Here is a 14,889-nt window from a genome sequence, read left to right on the forward strand (position 1 = left end):
CAACATGACAATGCTGGCCCACATGTTGCACAGCCGGTGAAAACATACTTAGAAACGCTCAAATGGGAAGTCCTACCCCACCCGCCGTATAGTCCAGACATTGCTCCGTCTGATTACCATCTCTTCAGATCGATGACGCATGGCCTGGCTGACCAGCACTCCCATTCCTACGAGGAAGCCAAAAAATGGGTGGATGACTGGATAGAGGCCAAACCGGTCGAATTTTTTCGCAACGGGATTCGTATGTTGCCAAAAAGATGGGGAAATGTTGTAGCTAGCGATGGCCAATACTTTCAATAATTCATTTGTAACCATTTTTTCACAATAAAGGCTCAAAATTTGAAAAAAAAACGGGAAAGACTTATTCACACACCTTATATAAATACCCATTAGATCCAACGTTTTGAATCTGTTCATAACATTGATGGAAACGATAATAAGCCGAGCAATGAAAACTATAAAAACCGTAATTAAATTAATGATCAAAACAAATGAATATCAGGTTAAAATTTTATTACATTTTAATAATCATTTTTATAGTTTTCATATCTATACATTCAAAATCGTTATTTTTTATATATGTATTAATTGATTGTTAAAGCTATTTAAACAATATCCTAGGAGTGCACGAAGTAGTTTCCCAAAAAAGAAAACATGAAACATATTTTATTCTTCTTTGTCGTATTGCTAGCAGCAATTTCCAGTCTGCAAATTGTGGTCAAGTAAGTGTTTTTTTTATTATGGGGAATGCATGATATTCTAGCCAAGACAATCATTAGCTGCTTTTTTCCAGTTTCAGAAAAAAAAATTATTACTGCATTCTGCTCGCAACTCGCATAAAAGACTATCTTTGAATGAATATCGTTTGTTACTCTCATTCGATTTCAATGGAATAATTGTCAAAAGTTACTTCAAGCTTAATCTAACTGTGAAAATCATAAAAAATTCCGTTCAGTAAAGTTTCGGATATTAACTACCATTTCATAATAAATGTTAAGGGTGTGTATCAATGAGAAGGCAAGGTTTAATAATTAATATACGATAAATGGCTTTGCTGTTAAAAGCATTCTATTTTGATACAATTTTCAATAATGATATTACATACATGTGGGGTCATTTGGTTGATGTAGCCTTTAAATTTTGTTAATCAATCGCAAGCTTAATATTGGCGTAAATCTGTGATTTTAAACTAATACACAGCCGAAAGTTCATATATGTCTGACGGTACGGCAAGTGGTGCCTTGTTGCTGAAACATTTCTTCACGAGAACTATATCTTTATGTATCCAGACCACAATACAGTGACACTTTTTGGATACATCGCTTTCTCTAGAATATCTCCGTATTTTCAAAGCCTTAAATGCGATTAACCAAGTGAAAATCGTCATCAATGAAAATTCTGTACGGGTATTCCAAATTCGTTGACCACTGAGGGGATCTCAGAATTCCTTTTGAGTTAGAAAAAAATGGATGGCACATTTTCGGGCTCGATTTTTGAGAACCACAACCTCATATATTCAATTCAAAATTTCTTATTATCGTCAGTTTTGAACTTATAATACAAACTTGTGTTTTTTTAAATGTAAATCATAATAATTTCTATAAAAAATAAAATCGCTTCATTTTTCTTTTCAGAAATATATAGCATGTTATATAAATTTCTTATCAAGGTATAAGTCGTACAAAATTTCAGTTTCACACAGCAACCAATCTATCTATAATAATATGTGAACTTCAAATAATTAAATATTTGTTGGTCACAGAGAACTCCGGATTTAACACCGTTAGATTTCATCAACATATTCAAATTGATTAATGTTGTTCTTAAAATTTGACCAGAGGAAAAAATATAACGAAGTTAAATTCGGAGACCATAGTGGCCACCGAATATTTTAGTAATCTGTAGTTCACAGATTATTATAAATAGGCACTAGGTTGATTTACTGTGTGAAACTGGAACTTTTGACGATTTTTATAGCTTGATGAGAAATTCATATAACATGTTATAAATTTTTGAAAAGAAAAAAGAGATTTTATTTGTTATGGTTTACATTCAAAAAACACAAGTTTGTATTATAACTTCAAAACTAACGGCAATAAAAAATAAATGATAACACCAATGAATTCTAGTGAAAAAAGTACCTCTAAGCTTTTTTTTGTGTTATGTTGATAGCACAAATAATAAAGAAGTTATGAGAACTTTTCATTTCACACCATTATCCAATTTTTCCTTATAGCTGCGGTTTTCATTAAATTAATTCTATCAAAATTCGAGCCTGAAAATGTGCCATTTATTTTTTTCTAGCCCAAAGGGTTTCTGAGATCTCCTCCCTAGAAAACGCATTTGGGACACCCGATTCTTTTAATTATACAAATTGGTTGCTTTGCTCTAACAACTACACTACATTTTTACTAACTTCTCTTTCGGTCTGTCATATTATGTAATTGTAACAGTCAAAATAGCGAGCAATTAAAAACTTGTACTGATACTTCATTCATTAAAAACCAATAAATCACATTTCAACAAAATAATCACTCGACGACCTTCTGTCAACTAGACATTATTTTTTTATACCGGAATCAGTAAAGTGGAGTTTTAATAAAATTAAGTGATGCGATTTCTTTTATCCCTCTCATATATTCTATTTTCAAATCGAGTATTTGTATTGCAGGGCCGAAGAAGATGACGACGCCTTTGGACATCACAAGCATTCACAAACACGTCGAATTCGATATAGAAAAAAAAATACCCTTGTGAGCTGAATGAGTATTTCAGAATAAATGAATTGAAATAAAAATCTAAAACCTATTTCAGTCAACATTATTTTTTTTTAATTAAATCATTTCACATACATCTTGACCATATTAACCGAATTACCGCGATCTGATGGTTAACTCAAAGTTTGCGCGGTAAATTTGCATGTATTTTAGCACATTTACACCCAGTTGCTGGAACGTTCATTAAAATTTAATTCCGCATTTAAATTTTAAACTTCCATTGGTGCAGGTAGCCAATAGACTCCTTGATTAATGAATATGTATTAAGTGTGGAGAACAACCGAAAGGGAAAATATAACTGAAGTTAAATTATAGATTATAGGTAATAATAAAATAAATGTTATAATCAAGGCATCAACAATTTAAAGAGCATTCACTTTCCACGTACTCTATTGAATTGTAATGAATAAATGATGAACTACAGGGTGACTCTTCCACTTGTACCGGGTTTTTCACCATAATTTGACCCCCCCCTTTAACGTTGTTACTAAAAGTGGTACACAAAAATGTTTTCTACAAAAGTTTCACGAAATCGAATAGTGTTTTTCAAAATAATAATAATAATATAGTTTGTTCTGAAATACAGTATAAACGTTCCACACGGAGGTATAACCTGTACGTGATTTACATTTTAACTGAAAAATTACAGAATCCATGATTTCACAAAACGAAATATATACAGAGTAGGCAACATATTGATTGCAACTTCAGTTTTTCAGATGGAACACCCTGCATATTTTTCTATATATGACTAGCTCTTTTCCCCCTGATTTCGAATATATAACATATGTTTGGTCTATCACTCTTATTCTGAGTACCAGAGAGTTTCAAATTTTAAGAACCACCTGTCGAGCTAAGGAATCAGTTTTCAAGTGGAAGGCTGCGATAATTCAAAATGACCTTTTTTGAGTTATCTCGTTGGCAACGATATATGACAAACGCTTGTCATTAAATAAAACTATTCATCGAATATGCACTACACAGAAGCGGAAAAATTTGAAATATTTTCACTTTATGTGAAGAACAATAAAAAAAATGGAGCTACAAGGAGAGAATATATGGAGTTGCATCCAAATCATCCAATTCCAATTTATAGTGAAAAACGTATCTCATATCTTTGCCAACGAGATAACTCAAAAATGGGGATTTTGAGTTATCGCAGCCTACCACTTGAGAACTGATTACTGAGCATGACAGGTAGTTCTTAAAATTTGGAACTCTGTGGTACTCAGAATAAGAGAGGTAGACCAAACATATGTTATATATTCGAAATTAAGGAAAAAAGAGCTAGTCAAATATAGAAAAATATACAGGGTGTTCCATTGGAAAAAATGAAGTTGCAATCAATATGTTGCCCACTCTGTACATATTTCGTTTTGTGAAATCATTTTAAAAAACACTAATCGATTTCGTGAAACTTTTGTAGAAAACATATTTTTGTAACTCTTTTAGTAACAAAGTTAAAGGGGGGGGGGGGTCAAATTATGGTGAAAAACCAGGTACATATATTTTAACAGTAGATTCCTGAGGCCAAATGAAACATTTTTTTCCTTTACGATTTTTTCCCATTCGTCTCGGTTGAAAATATACAGGCTGATGAAAATCCTTAAAAAATATATTTTCCACTTATATCTCTCAAATGGTTCGATCGAAGAAAATGATTTTTGGAGTATAGCTTTATACAGTATTGAAATGATGAATCTTCTCCCAACACTAAATTCCATCCAAATCTTCTAGTTTATTTATTATGACCATTATATTCCATGAAATTCCAGAAATTCATAGAACCCAACAGTCAATAGTAATTGGAACACTCATTGAAGAATATTTGACAATTTTGAAAAATAAAATTTTTTCTTATATTTTCTCGTGAATTAGCAGTGAAATTTAAAAAAATTGGATACTTTTGCAACTCTGTTTTTCTAATGTAGAAGCTCATGTCCAAGATTGATATGGTATAGGCGATGTGCATATTTTTGAAATGAGACATCTGGTGATGACTTTCGGCAACACCATAAGTAAAACATTGGAGACAAGTTATTTTTGTTGTAGTTTCATAAATTATTGTGGAGTCTATTTAGAAGAACAAGAGATATTCAAGCATCTATCAGGTTTTTAAAAATCAATTTTAATCATTTCTCCAAAGGAAATAAGAAAAATGCGAAGCTTTGAAAAAATCTGGTCATGTTTACAACATAAAAGAGCGGACTGGCTTCTTTATTTCTAATGAGTAATGAGACAGACTTCAGTGAATTTTCCACCTTATAATGTCGAAATCACGTGAGTAAGTTAGATGCAGCAGAGGAAATTTAAAATTACAGCAGCAAGAGTCTTCCTATTATTTACTTACAAGGGCACCGACTGGAACATCAGTCCTAGAAGTATTTATTAAATGTCCTGTTCTCCAATTAGTATATTCAAGGTACTATCATAGTATAAGGAAACCATTCCTTATACTATGGTACTATATTTATTTTTGTGTCAGCTAATAGTTTATCATACAAAAGTTTCAGAGAAAAAATTGCCGTATTCAGGAAATCGGACTTGTAGTTTGTCAGCCAGACCCATCGTTTCTCCGGGTGGGGAGCCAGTGAAATTTGGAAATCGAATATCTATTCATTTTTATTGATATGTTTCTAGTTAATTATAGAAATTGCAAGGGAAAATTTCAACAAAAACCAAATAAAAACTAGAAGTACTAGCCAGAGGTCAGAGTTGCATGGAAGTGTTGAAGCGTAGATTTTCTTGTATACAAAAAGGGAACACTTTGATAAACTGGACACAATATAGAAAGTTATTGTAGATACTGTAGTTCTTCACAACATAGATATTGCATTGGAAGAATTATTCCTTGATATTTACTTAAATGATGATGAACCTGGTACCTCATGGACCTTACGGTTTTTCTGTGAGATCAGCTTTGTTCAACACCATTTTCAATTGGTCAGTAATATATTTTGTTTATCACATGGGGTAGGCCACGATTGTTGGTATCCTAGAGATTTACGGAAAACGGAAGGTTCGATTTTATGGAAATTTGGTTTCTTGGGAACTACTGCTCTATCAATATGAAATAGTTTCAGCGCTGTGGTATTGCCGTTTATATCAAACAATACTAAATACTTCGATATTTGAAATAGAACACCATTGTTGTCTTCTCTAACGAATATTTCATTGAAAAAACGATTCAAATGATATACACAGTAAAAAAATATATATTTCATTGAAATATTATGGCTTCTCAAAGCAGAATTCAATGAATCATTTTTAAATACCTTTCACATTTGATATCTTTGTATTAGCTTATTAATTTTTCTTTTTTTTGTATTTTTTAACCGAAGCAATTAATTTTATTAGCCCCAAAACATAAATATAATAATTTTTTGTTTTAATAGGGTAAATGCACTGGTTAGCCGACCGGTACTGGCTCTCGACCATTCCGTGATTTAAGATAAAATAATAATAAAAATATATCATGTAGTGCAAAATATTTCCGCGGTACGTGTTCTCGACCATTCTACCCTTCCAAAATAGTTTGCATAGTAGGGGTATAGGTCAAAGTTTTCGTATTAAAAAATAGTTTATAATCGTTTATCATAGAAAAGGGTTCTTTCTCGTCCTCTCTTAGAAAAGTGCTTTGTGATATATGACCAGAAAACAGTAATTATTTCTTATTTTAAATGAATTATGTGTGTATATTTTGTTCTATATGAACTATAAGACATATTTTTGAGTGTATTTCAATCAAGAAGCAAATAAATGTATATTTTTTCGTTTAATATTCGGCGGTCGCTAACTGGTATTGGAAAATTTGTATATTTTATTTCTCGACCAAAGTGGTTGAGAACCAATATGTTACTTCAATAATTCTTTATTTCAACCGATATATTTCTGTTGGATCATTTTCGTTTTTTTTTCGATACCCTGATTCATTCATATATCTACTTTCTGAATATTAGTTTGCGACCACCGAATTAATGTTGAAACACTTATTTCTACCTTTTATTTATTCGCGGTCTAGAACCAATTTGATTATATTTAATTCTCGACCACTGGTGGTCGGTGTTTTATATTTTATTTACTCATTAGATTCTAAATAGATATTAAGAGCAAAATAACCAAAGAATGTTTATGAGTTGCTATTTTGAAATATTTATAGAAAGTGAAAACATTTGCAAAATAATTTTTTTTTTACGTTCCGAGTGTTTCTTACTTAATTACCTCATCTGAGTGATAGGTAGTGATATCAATGTTACGGTACGAAAGTAAGTACTAATCACTCATCTCGCTCAAGTTTGATATAAAATTTTTAAGTGGAGCGGCCACTATTATTAGTGGTCGAAAACTAACACAAAAATGGTCGAGAACTCTGCGGCATGGTCTTGAACTGAAGTTATTGTGATTTTCTATATGTTTTCACATTTCAAAAGTTAAATGCTAAAAGAACGCTCAAAATTATATGACAAATCATTCAAAACTCTCCAAAGAATCGATGAATACCAACACCATTAAAATTTGATAAGTTTATGTGTGAAAAAGTCGTGCTCGAAATCGGTGTTTCTGTTAACTGGTCGAGAACCAGTGCATTTACTCTACTAGTTTCTAACTAATAAATGTTTTCAGGGAATTATTAACCCTGTAAATTAACCTTCATCATGTTTTTTTAAGGAGTGAAATAGTGAAATCCTAATCCATACCCAGAAAATTCAGAACTTTTTGGAGATGTATGAAGTATATTGTCTGAAATATTTGCAAGATTTCAATATTTCTTAATGTAATAGGCTTATGCTAATATTTTTGTTTAAAATTGATGGAACTCACCATTATTTTTCACAGTTGCAGCACTTTCAAAGCTTAGAGTTCTAGGGAACCCAGTCTTAGTAATATTTAAGTTCTCAACTTTACTAGGTAGGTACTGTACATTGGCATCAGAAATTGTTCTTTTAAAGTTTGAACTGAAAGTATTTTTGCTTTGAAATTGTTTAGGCACAAACAATAATGTTTTATCAGCGGTTTGGGAGAGAATATCTAGGTCTTCATCCTCAAATTCTCTTAATACTGCATCAAAAGAATCATCTATAGATCTAGACGGAACATGTTTTTCTGCATTTATAACATTTTCAGAAATATTTTTAAGTTCAGCATTTTTCAGCTCACTTTGTACTTGTATACTAGAATTCAAATTAGAAATATCAACATTTTTATTAAAATCATTCCTATACACTCCATTTTTTTCATTTATTTTTTCTGTATTTTGATTTAATTCATAAAGTTTTTCTTCTATCATTTGAGAACATAAAAATAATTCTTCATCACAGTCATCGTTTAGCAATTCATAAATTGTTTCTTTAGTATTTTGTTTTCCTCCAATTTTCGAACAAGCTTCTGTCTCCTGATTTTCAATATGAAAATATTGTTCTTCAATAAAAGAGTTGATATCACTGTCCACATTTTCTTCCTGGAATATTTGTTCATCCACAGGAGATAAAGGCAAACAATCATCTGTTCTTGCTATTTCATCTCTCAAAGCTTGTAGTTCCTGTTTTAATTTTTCATAATTTTTAATGTGATCTGTCTGAGATGTTTTTTTAGGAGCTAATTTCGGTGATTTGTGAATTTCTCTTTTTGTAACTCTCAAAGCCTTTGGTCTTATATTTTTTGGAGAATCCCAATCCCATAATACATCATTACTTTCTAGATTATCAGCATCATGATCCCAAAAACGTTGTTTTTTTGCTTCCTTCACTGGACTCTTACTTGAAATTGGTTTATCATTAGGTCTAACAAACCTTAAAGATTTTCCTTTGGGAGTTCGATCCATGACTTCATTTAAAATAATAATTATCTTTCAATTGCTTTGTTATATTCAAATATCAAATTAATTTTTTTAAGGAAAACAATAACTTAATAAGAAATCTTATAGATTTTGTTGTTATGTCAAATAAGTGAGGTTAATACCGAAAAATATTAAAGATTACATTCACTCTTCTTTTTATTTTCTTCGTCATTACCCATAGTTCACTATCTGCGATTCAACGATAGGTTGCGCTATCTGCTATCTGTAAGCGAACAAACCATTAAATGGGTAAAATCAGCTGATCCCTATAAATAACATAGACATACTATCATATGGTTAAGATAAAAACAATTAACACAGTTCATCAAAAAGAGGTGTTCAACAAAAAAATAAGGTTGATTATTTGATTACTATACTAATTTTAAATTTTCAAATAGTAGGAACATATCAGAAGATGAGTTAATATCAATTCCTAACTATTTTTCAACTCCTACCATTTTAGGAGAATCAGTTTTGAATAGATATAGGTCAAGTTAGCAGAGTTGTAACATTTGGTTTATGCTGTAAGAGACGGCCCTCTCAGCATATCGACGTTAAAATAAAGAAGGAACGAAGCAAAAAAATTATAAGGTGAAAGATAAACATTTAGCTGTTTTTGTTAGTAAGGCTAGTTGGGGAGGTTTATCCAAACATATCTCATGTACGTATCGCGTATAACATCACTAGAGTTACTGTCCCTGAGTGAAACTGAGTTTTTCCCTTTTGATAATGAAAGGGTCGATAACTTTATCGACCCTTAATTATGTATAATTAATACATTTTAATAACACAAAAATTTAGATATACCAAAATTACTGGAGATAATCCACCTTTTATTATAAGAGTAGATGAACATAGATTCAAATCATTCTAAAAAACTCAAATATATATATATATATATATATATATATATATATATATATATATATATATATAATTCGTAAGAAAATTATTGATCGAAATATATCTAATAGATAACAATGTTAGGATGATATAAAAGTGTATCACTGAATTTCCTAGATCGAAACATCCTAACATTGTTATCTATTATATATATATATATATATATATATATATATATATATCGGGTGTCCCAAGGTGAGTGGCCTATTAGATTATTTTGGAAACTATTGATGGTAAAGATTTCAAATTTTGTGGATAGATATTTGGCCATGTAAGGTACACTTTTAAAATAATTTCACATTTCCAGTGTTGCCGGATGTACAACAATTTGGCAACAACTTTGTTATTTTGAATAGGACATCCGGTATTTCGATTTTTTTTATGATACTCCATAAAATATTGAATCTATTCACTCTTACTTGTCCATCCCTATCTTCAACGGTTTTTGAGTTATTAATTATTTTTCGAAATTTTTGATCAAATTGGCGTATTACGAAAATGACTCCAGTTCGTTCAATATTTGAGATTTGAGTCAGAAATTTTGCAAGTCGTTAGATATTGATCTGATCTGTGTCACTGCTCTTGAATTATGGTTGTCAATAATACAGGACGGACCAAAAAAATTCATCATTTGCCAAGTTACAAAATTGTGAAAAAGTCTATTTTTTCAAATTAGACACCTAGTATAGTTTTCAATTTTTGGAATCAATACAACACACTCTACAATTTTTCTATTCACGTCCCTATACCTATCGCAACTGGATTCCGAGTTATATGCGTTATATGTGTATATCTTTCTTGAGCCATTATTTATAGAAAAACCTCGGAACAAAACACCTGTTAGGCAATTATTGTTTATTTTGACATTTATGGATTGAACTGATTCATTGATATATCGATCTATGAACCACATAGAGAACATAACAATACAAAAGATATTAACACATATTGAATCAATGTGAAATCTAATGAACGCATATAACTCGGAATCCAGTTGAGATAGGTATAGGGACGTGAATAGAAAAATTGTAGAGTGTGTTGTATTGATTCCAAAAATTGAAAACTATACTAGGTGTCTAATTTGAAAAAATAGACTTTTTCACAATTTTGTAACTTGGCAAATGATGAATTTTTTTGGTCCGTCTTGTATTATTGACAACCATAATTCAAGAGCAGTGACACAGATCAGATCAATATCTAACGACTTGCAAAATTTCTGACTTAAATCTCAAATATTGAACGAACTGGAGTCATTTTCGTAATACGCCAATTTGATCAAAAATTTCGAAAAATAATTAATAACTCAAAAACCGTTGAAGATAGGGATGGACAAGTAAGAGTGAATAGATTCAATATTTTATGGAGTATCATAAAAAAAATAGAAATACCGGATGTCCTATTCAAAATAACAAAGTTGTTGCCAAATTGTCGTACATCCGGCAACACTGGAAATGTGAAATTATTTTAAAAGTGTACCTTACATGGCCAAATATCTATCCACAAAATTTGAAATCTTAACCATCAATAGTTTCCATAATAATCTAATAGGCCACTCACCTTGGGACACCCGATATATATATATATATATATATATATATATATATATATATATATATATATATATATATATATATATATATCTTATATATAAACCTCTGATTATGAGCTGCAATGGATTGGTTCATCGAAAAACTACAGAGCATCTCCAGGAATTGAAGCTGCCTCTCAACACTACTCTTTGGATGCAGAAGGCGGTGATCTTGGGGACAGTTGGTATCATACGACAGATAATATTTCCCCATTGACAACAGAAATTATTCTTGGCCTTCCGGCCCGAATAATCACAATTGAACCACGCTAGTGTGAATTAAAAAAAAAAAAAAAAACACAAATATACATATACATTCATATCTTCAAATCATATATATTCATACATTTGTTTTGTTCAATATTATGAATAAATAAAATAATTGTTTTATGTTCCATTGTGTCCTTGTACTCCTTGTGCGTACGCGAGTCGCCAATGGAAATAAGTATCAAAGAAGAGAAAAAGAGATTACAGTTTTTGTATCTTTGTCAAATTACTTTAGAAGCAATGTAACAATAACTTCTGAATTACAATGAAAATAAGGTAATAATAAAAAAACAAAAAAAGATTAGATTTTCACAAACTTTGTACATTACACGTTGCATCAACACACTAGTTACTTCAGGTATAAGACCACAACATTTAAAAACGATTATAAAATGTATTCTTTTATAATAATAATATATATTCATTTCTGAAGTCGAAATGAAACAATATCATCATTCATCAATCTCGAAGAAGTCACAAAAACATAATAGAAATTCAATACAAAGCAAACATAGAAGTAGACACAAATGTCGATTTCTCAATATTATTATTATTATTATTGGGTAATAGACTTTAACTTTTCAGTTCATTCATTCTTTATCTATAATTAGACTATAGAACACTGTTGAATTTATTTTCCTTGATTCAGACTGAATAGAACTAACGACAGCCCTTTCAGTTAGTTATTTACCTCAATTTTTAATAATTGGTAATAAACTATCATTATTTACTCATTACAACCATGAAAAAAAAAGTAAGAGAAATACAACTAAACCTCGATTAGCTTTCAGTTACTTATTACTTACTAGATCTCATTAGCACTAGCGCAGCTAGGGGGGGGGGGTCTTTCAGAGGAAGTTTGCCAATAAAAAGAACATTATATGTCTAATGGATTTTCGTTTATTATTTATAACCCAGCATCATTTATTGCTTCGATCGGCAATTCAATATAGAAAAATTTCTTGGAGGTTGCTTCCCAAAGATAACCATGAAATTTGAATTTTTTTGCCTACAGATAGTAGTTGAACACTAAGGTATAAAGAAATATTATTATTTATTTGTATCAAATATCATGGTTGAACACGTCCTATAAAAAATGTTTCCTAAAGCAGAAAAAGGTGTCGCCGGAGGCTGGAATTGCTCAGTCATATAAAATACGCAATTATGCTACTCAGAAAAGTTTCCGAAGCAATAGAAACATCTGGCTTCATAATTCAAGGGCGTAGATATGAGGAGGTACTGGGGGTAATTACCCACCCCCCCAAGAAAAAAAAAGATCTACGCCCTTGTCATAATTTCCGATTGAGTAGCAGATTTCTTAAACTTCAATCTGTGTCATCATTATTCACGTGTTTGATTGATCGGAATAATGACTTTTCGATTAATTTAAAAAAATTCTCAAAATTATAAGAATTGGATTTGGAATCAGCCAACGAAATGGAAGAAGGAATTATCGGGAATTTCCTATTCAAAATGTTCAATATCGGCATTTTCTAAATATGATGTGCAGTTATTTCCTAATATATCTATATTACGCAAAATATTTTGTACAAAACCAGTATCGACGGCCACGCCAGGAAGAACTTACCCCCAAGAGACTGAAAAAGTGAGAAGTAAAATGGGAAGTGAGATATTGACTGTTGAATATTTATTATGATTTAGAATTTGACAATGAGAATGTATTAGATATCCTAGGAATATCTGAAAGAAAACTGAATATTTGAAATGATTTATTTTTTTTTATCTTAAGTATTTACTTCCACCTTCAGTTCAATCTCCGAATAATAGAATTAATTTTTCATATTGAATTTTTTTATCTACTCTTATTGAATTATATATTCATTATTCAACTGCTTTTGATCAATTAATAGTTTCTATTAACAAACAGCCGTGAGTTATAATAACTCACTACTATAACCATTGTTTAAGCTATAACTCGCTGTAATAAATCGGAAAATATGGATCTGTGCTTCTATACTTCTCTGCTTCTATTCGATTGGCCGAAAGGGAACATTCCATTATTGTTATTGAGGGGAGGAATGTCCGAGAGAATGTCACTCTTGACGTTTTCAAATTAAGTTGACATCTAATTGACCATATTCACCGTCGCCATATTGTTATGCGATAATACCAACTACCCAGTGTTCCCAACGGAGAAATATTGAGTTTACTAGAAAAATTCCACAATATAAAGTTTATAAGTGAAGTTTATGTGTACCTTTTCTGGCTGCTACGCCAGATAGGCTTGTTTGGGACAACATTGTGCAAAAATTTCACCTTTTGGAAATAAAAAGATTAGTGAAAGGTGGTTTTCTGAACAAATTAATTGTGGCCGAGTGTATAAATGAATGCTTCGCTCCATTTTTGGAAATAGTCAGTGGAAGAATAGTCTTTATGGCTGATAGTATTTTTGATATTAGCGGTATTTTTGTAGTAAACTCAATATTTCTCCGTTGGGAACACTGGGTAGTTGGTATTGTCGCATAACAATATGGCGACGGTGAATATGGTCAATTATTGGGAATGTTTTGCTGAAAACGATTAATTCAGATAGTGAAGATGAAATATTATATAGGTATACATTTCCAAAAGACAAACAGTTAATGTTACCATATAGAATTAATTGCCGAAAAAATATAAAGGAGTTTGAAAAAATTTTCAAGATTTCAAGATCATTAAGTTTACATCGTTTACAGGGAAAATTTTTTGGTATATTTTAATGCATTTTTATAGGCAACTATTGAGGTTTTTCAATGAAGTTCAATGTCTGTACTCAATACTGGATTCGAGCTAGCCGAATCTAGTTCGATTGTAATTGGTGCCACTAAGTTTCCATCTCTCTTGTACGGGATCGAGCACATATGTTTATTTCCCATTCCTTCTGTCTATATTCTAAGTCTGTATTTTTTCTTAGTATTTATTGATATAGTCGTAGATGAAGTATAGTATTCAACTTGCGGTAATGGTCATAACTCACTTGATGAATTACATCACTCGCCTGCGGCTCGTGCTGCAAACATCATCTGCGTGAGTTATGACCTACATTACCGCTCGTTGAATAATATACTATTATACAATCGACAACCTACTGCCAACAATATTTAACCACTGAAATAGAGCAATGTCTAGAAATAGCAATACATACGGAATAGGAAGGCAAGGTTACATTTTCGAATGTAGAATCTCATATTATTATTATTAGAACTCTTTATTGCTAAATTCATATGTTAGAATCCTATATTCCATTTTTATATTTTTTTTATTGATGAAATCCAAATTTTATTAATATTTCTTTGGCTGAATACCCTTTTCTACTAATATTAAATGAATAATTTTAATTCAATTGTATCTATTAATTTCAATATTATGTAATTTCCAGTAATTTTAATTTTAATAAAACCATTTGTCCGTAGTGAATCACAAAAACTTGTTTTAATCATTCCTGAATAGTGAGTCAAGTGATCATTCAAACTTTCATTCGTTACTTCATAAATATCAAACTACTCACTGAATAGAAA

At 30.8% G+C, this 14,889-nt stretch overlaps 1 protein-coding gene and 1 long non-coding RNA gene across 2 annotated transcripts in view; one reads left to right on the forward strand and one right to left on the reverse strand.

The window, feature by feature from the left end:
* The window catches only part of LOC123670771, a 58,524-nt gene that overhangs the window by 7,454 nt on the left and 36,181 nt on the right, over window positions 1–14,889 (reverse strand). The window contains exon 2 of the mRNA XM_045604323.1: window positions 7,599–8,836. Coding sequence (XP_045460279.1) covers window positions 7,599–8,598 — 1,000 coding nt within the window. The 5' untranslated portion in view covers window positions 8,599–8,836. The remainder of the gene's footprint in view (window positions 1–7,598; window positions 8,837–14,889) is intronic.
* On the forward strand, window positions 360–2,808 carry LOC123670773. The gene is made up of 2 exons (XR_006745983.1): window positions 360–722; window positions 2,672–2,808. It is a non-coding gene; the product is annotated as an uncharacterized LOC123670773 (long non-coding RNA).

The sequence above is a fragment of the Harmonia axyridis genome, chromosome 1 (genome assembly GCF_914767665.1).
Source record: "Harmonia axyridis chromosome 1, icHarAxyr1.1, whole genome shotgun sequence".
Classification (NCBI taxonomy): Eukaryota; Metazoa; Arthropoda; class Insecta; order Coleoptera; family Coccinellidae; genus Harmonia; species Harmonia axyridis.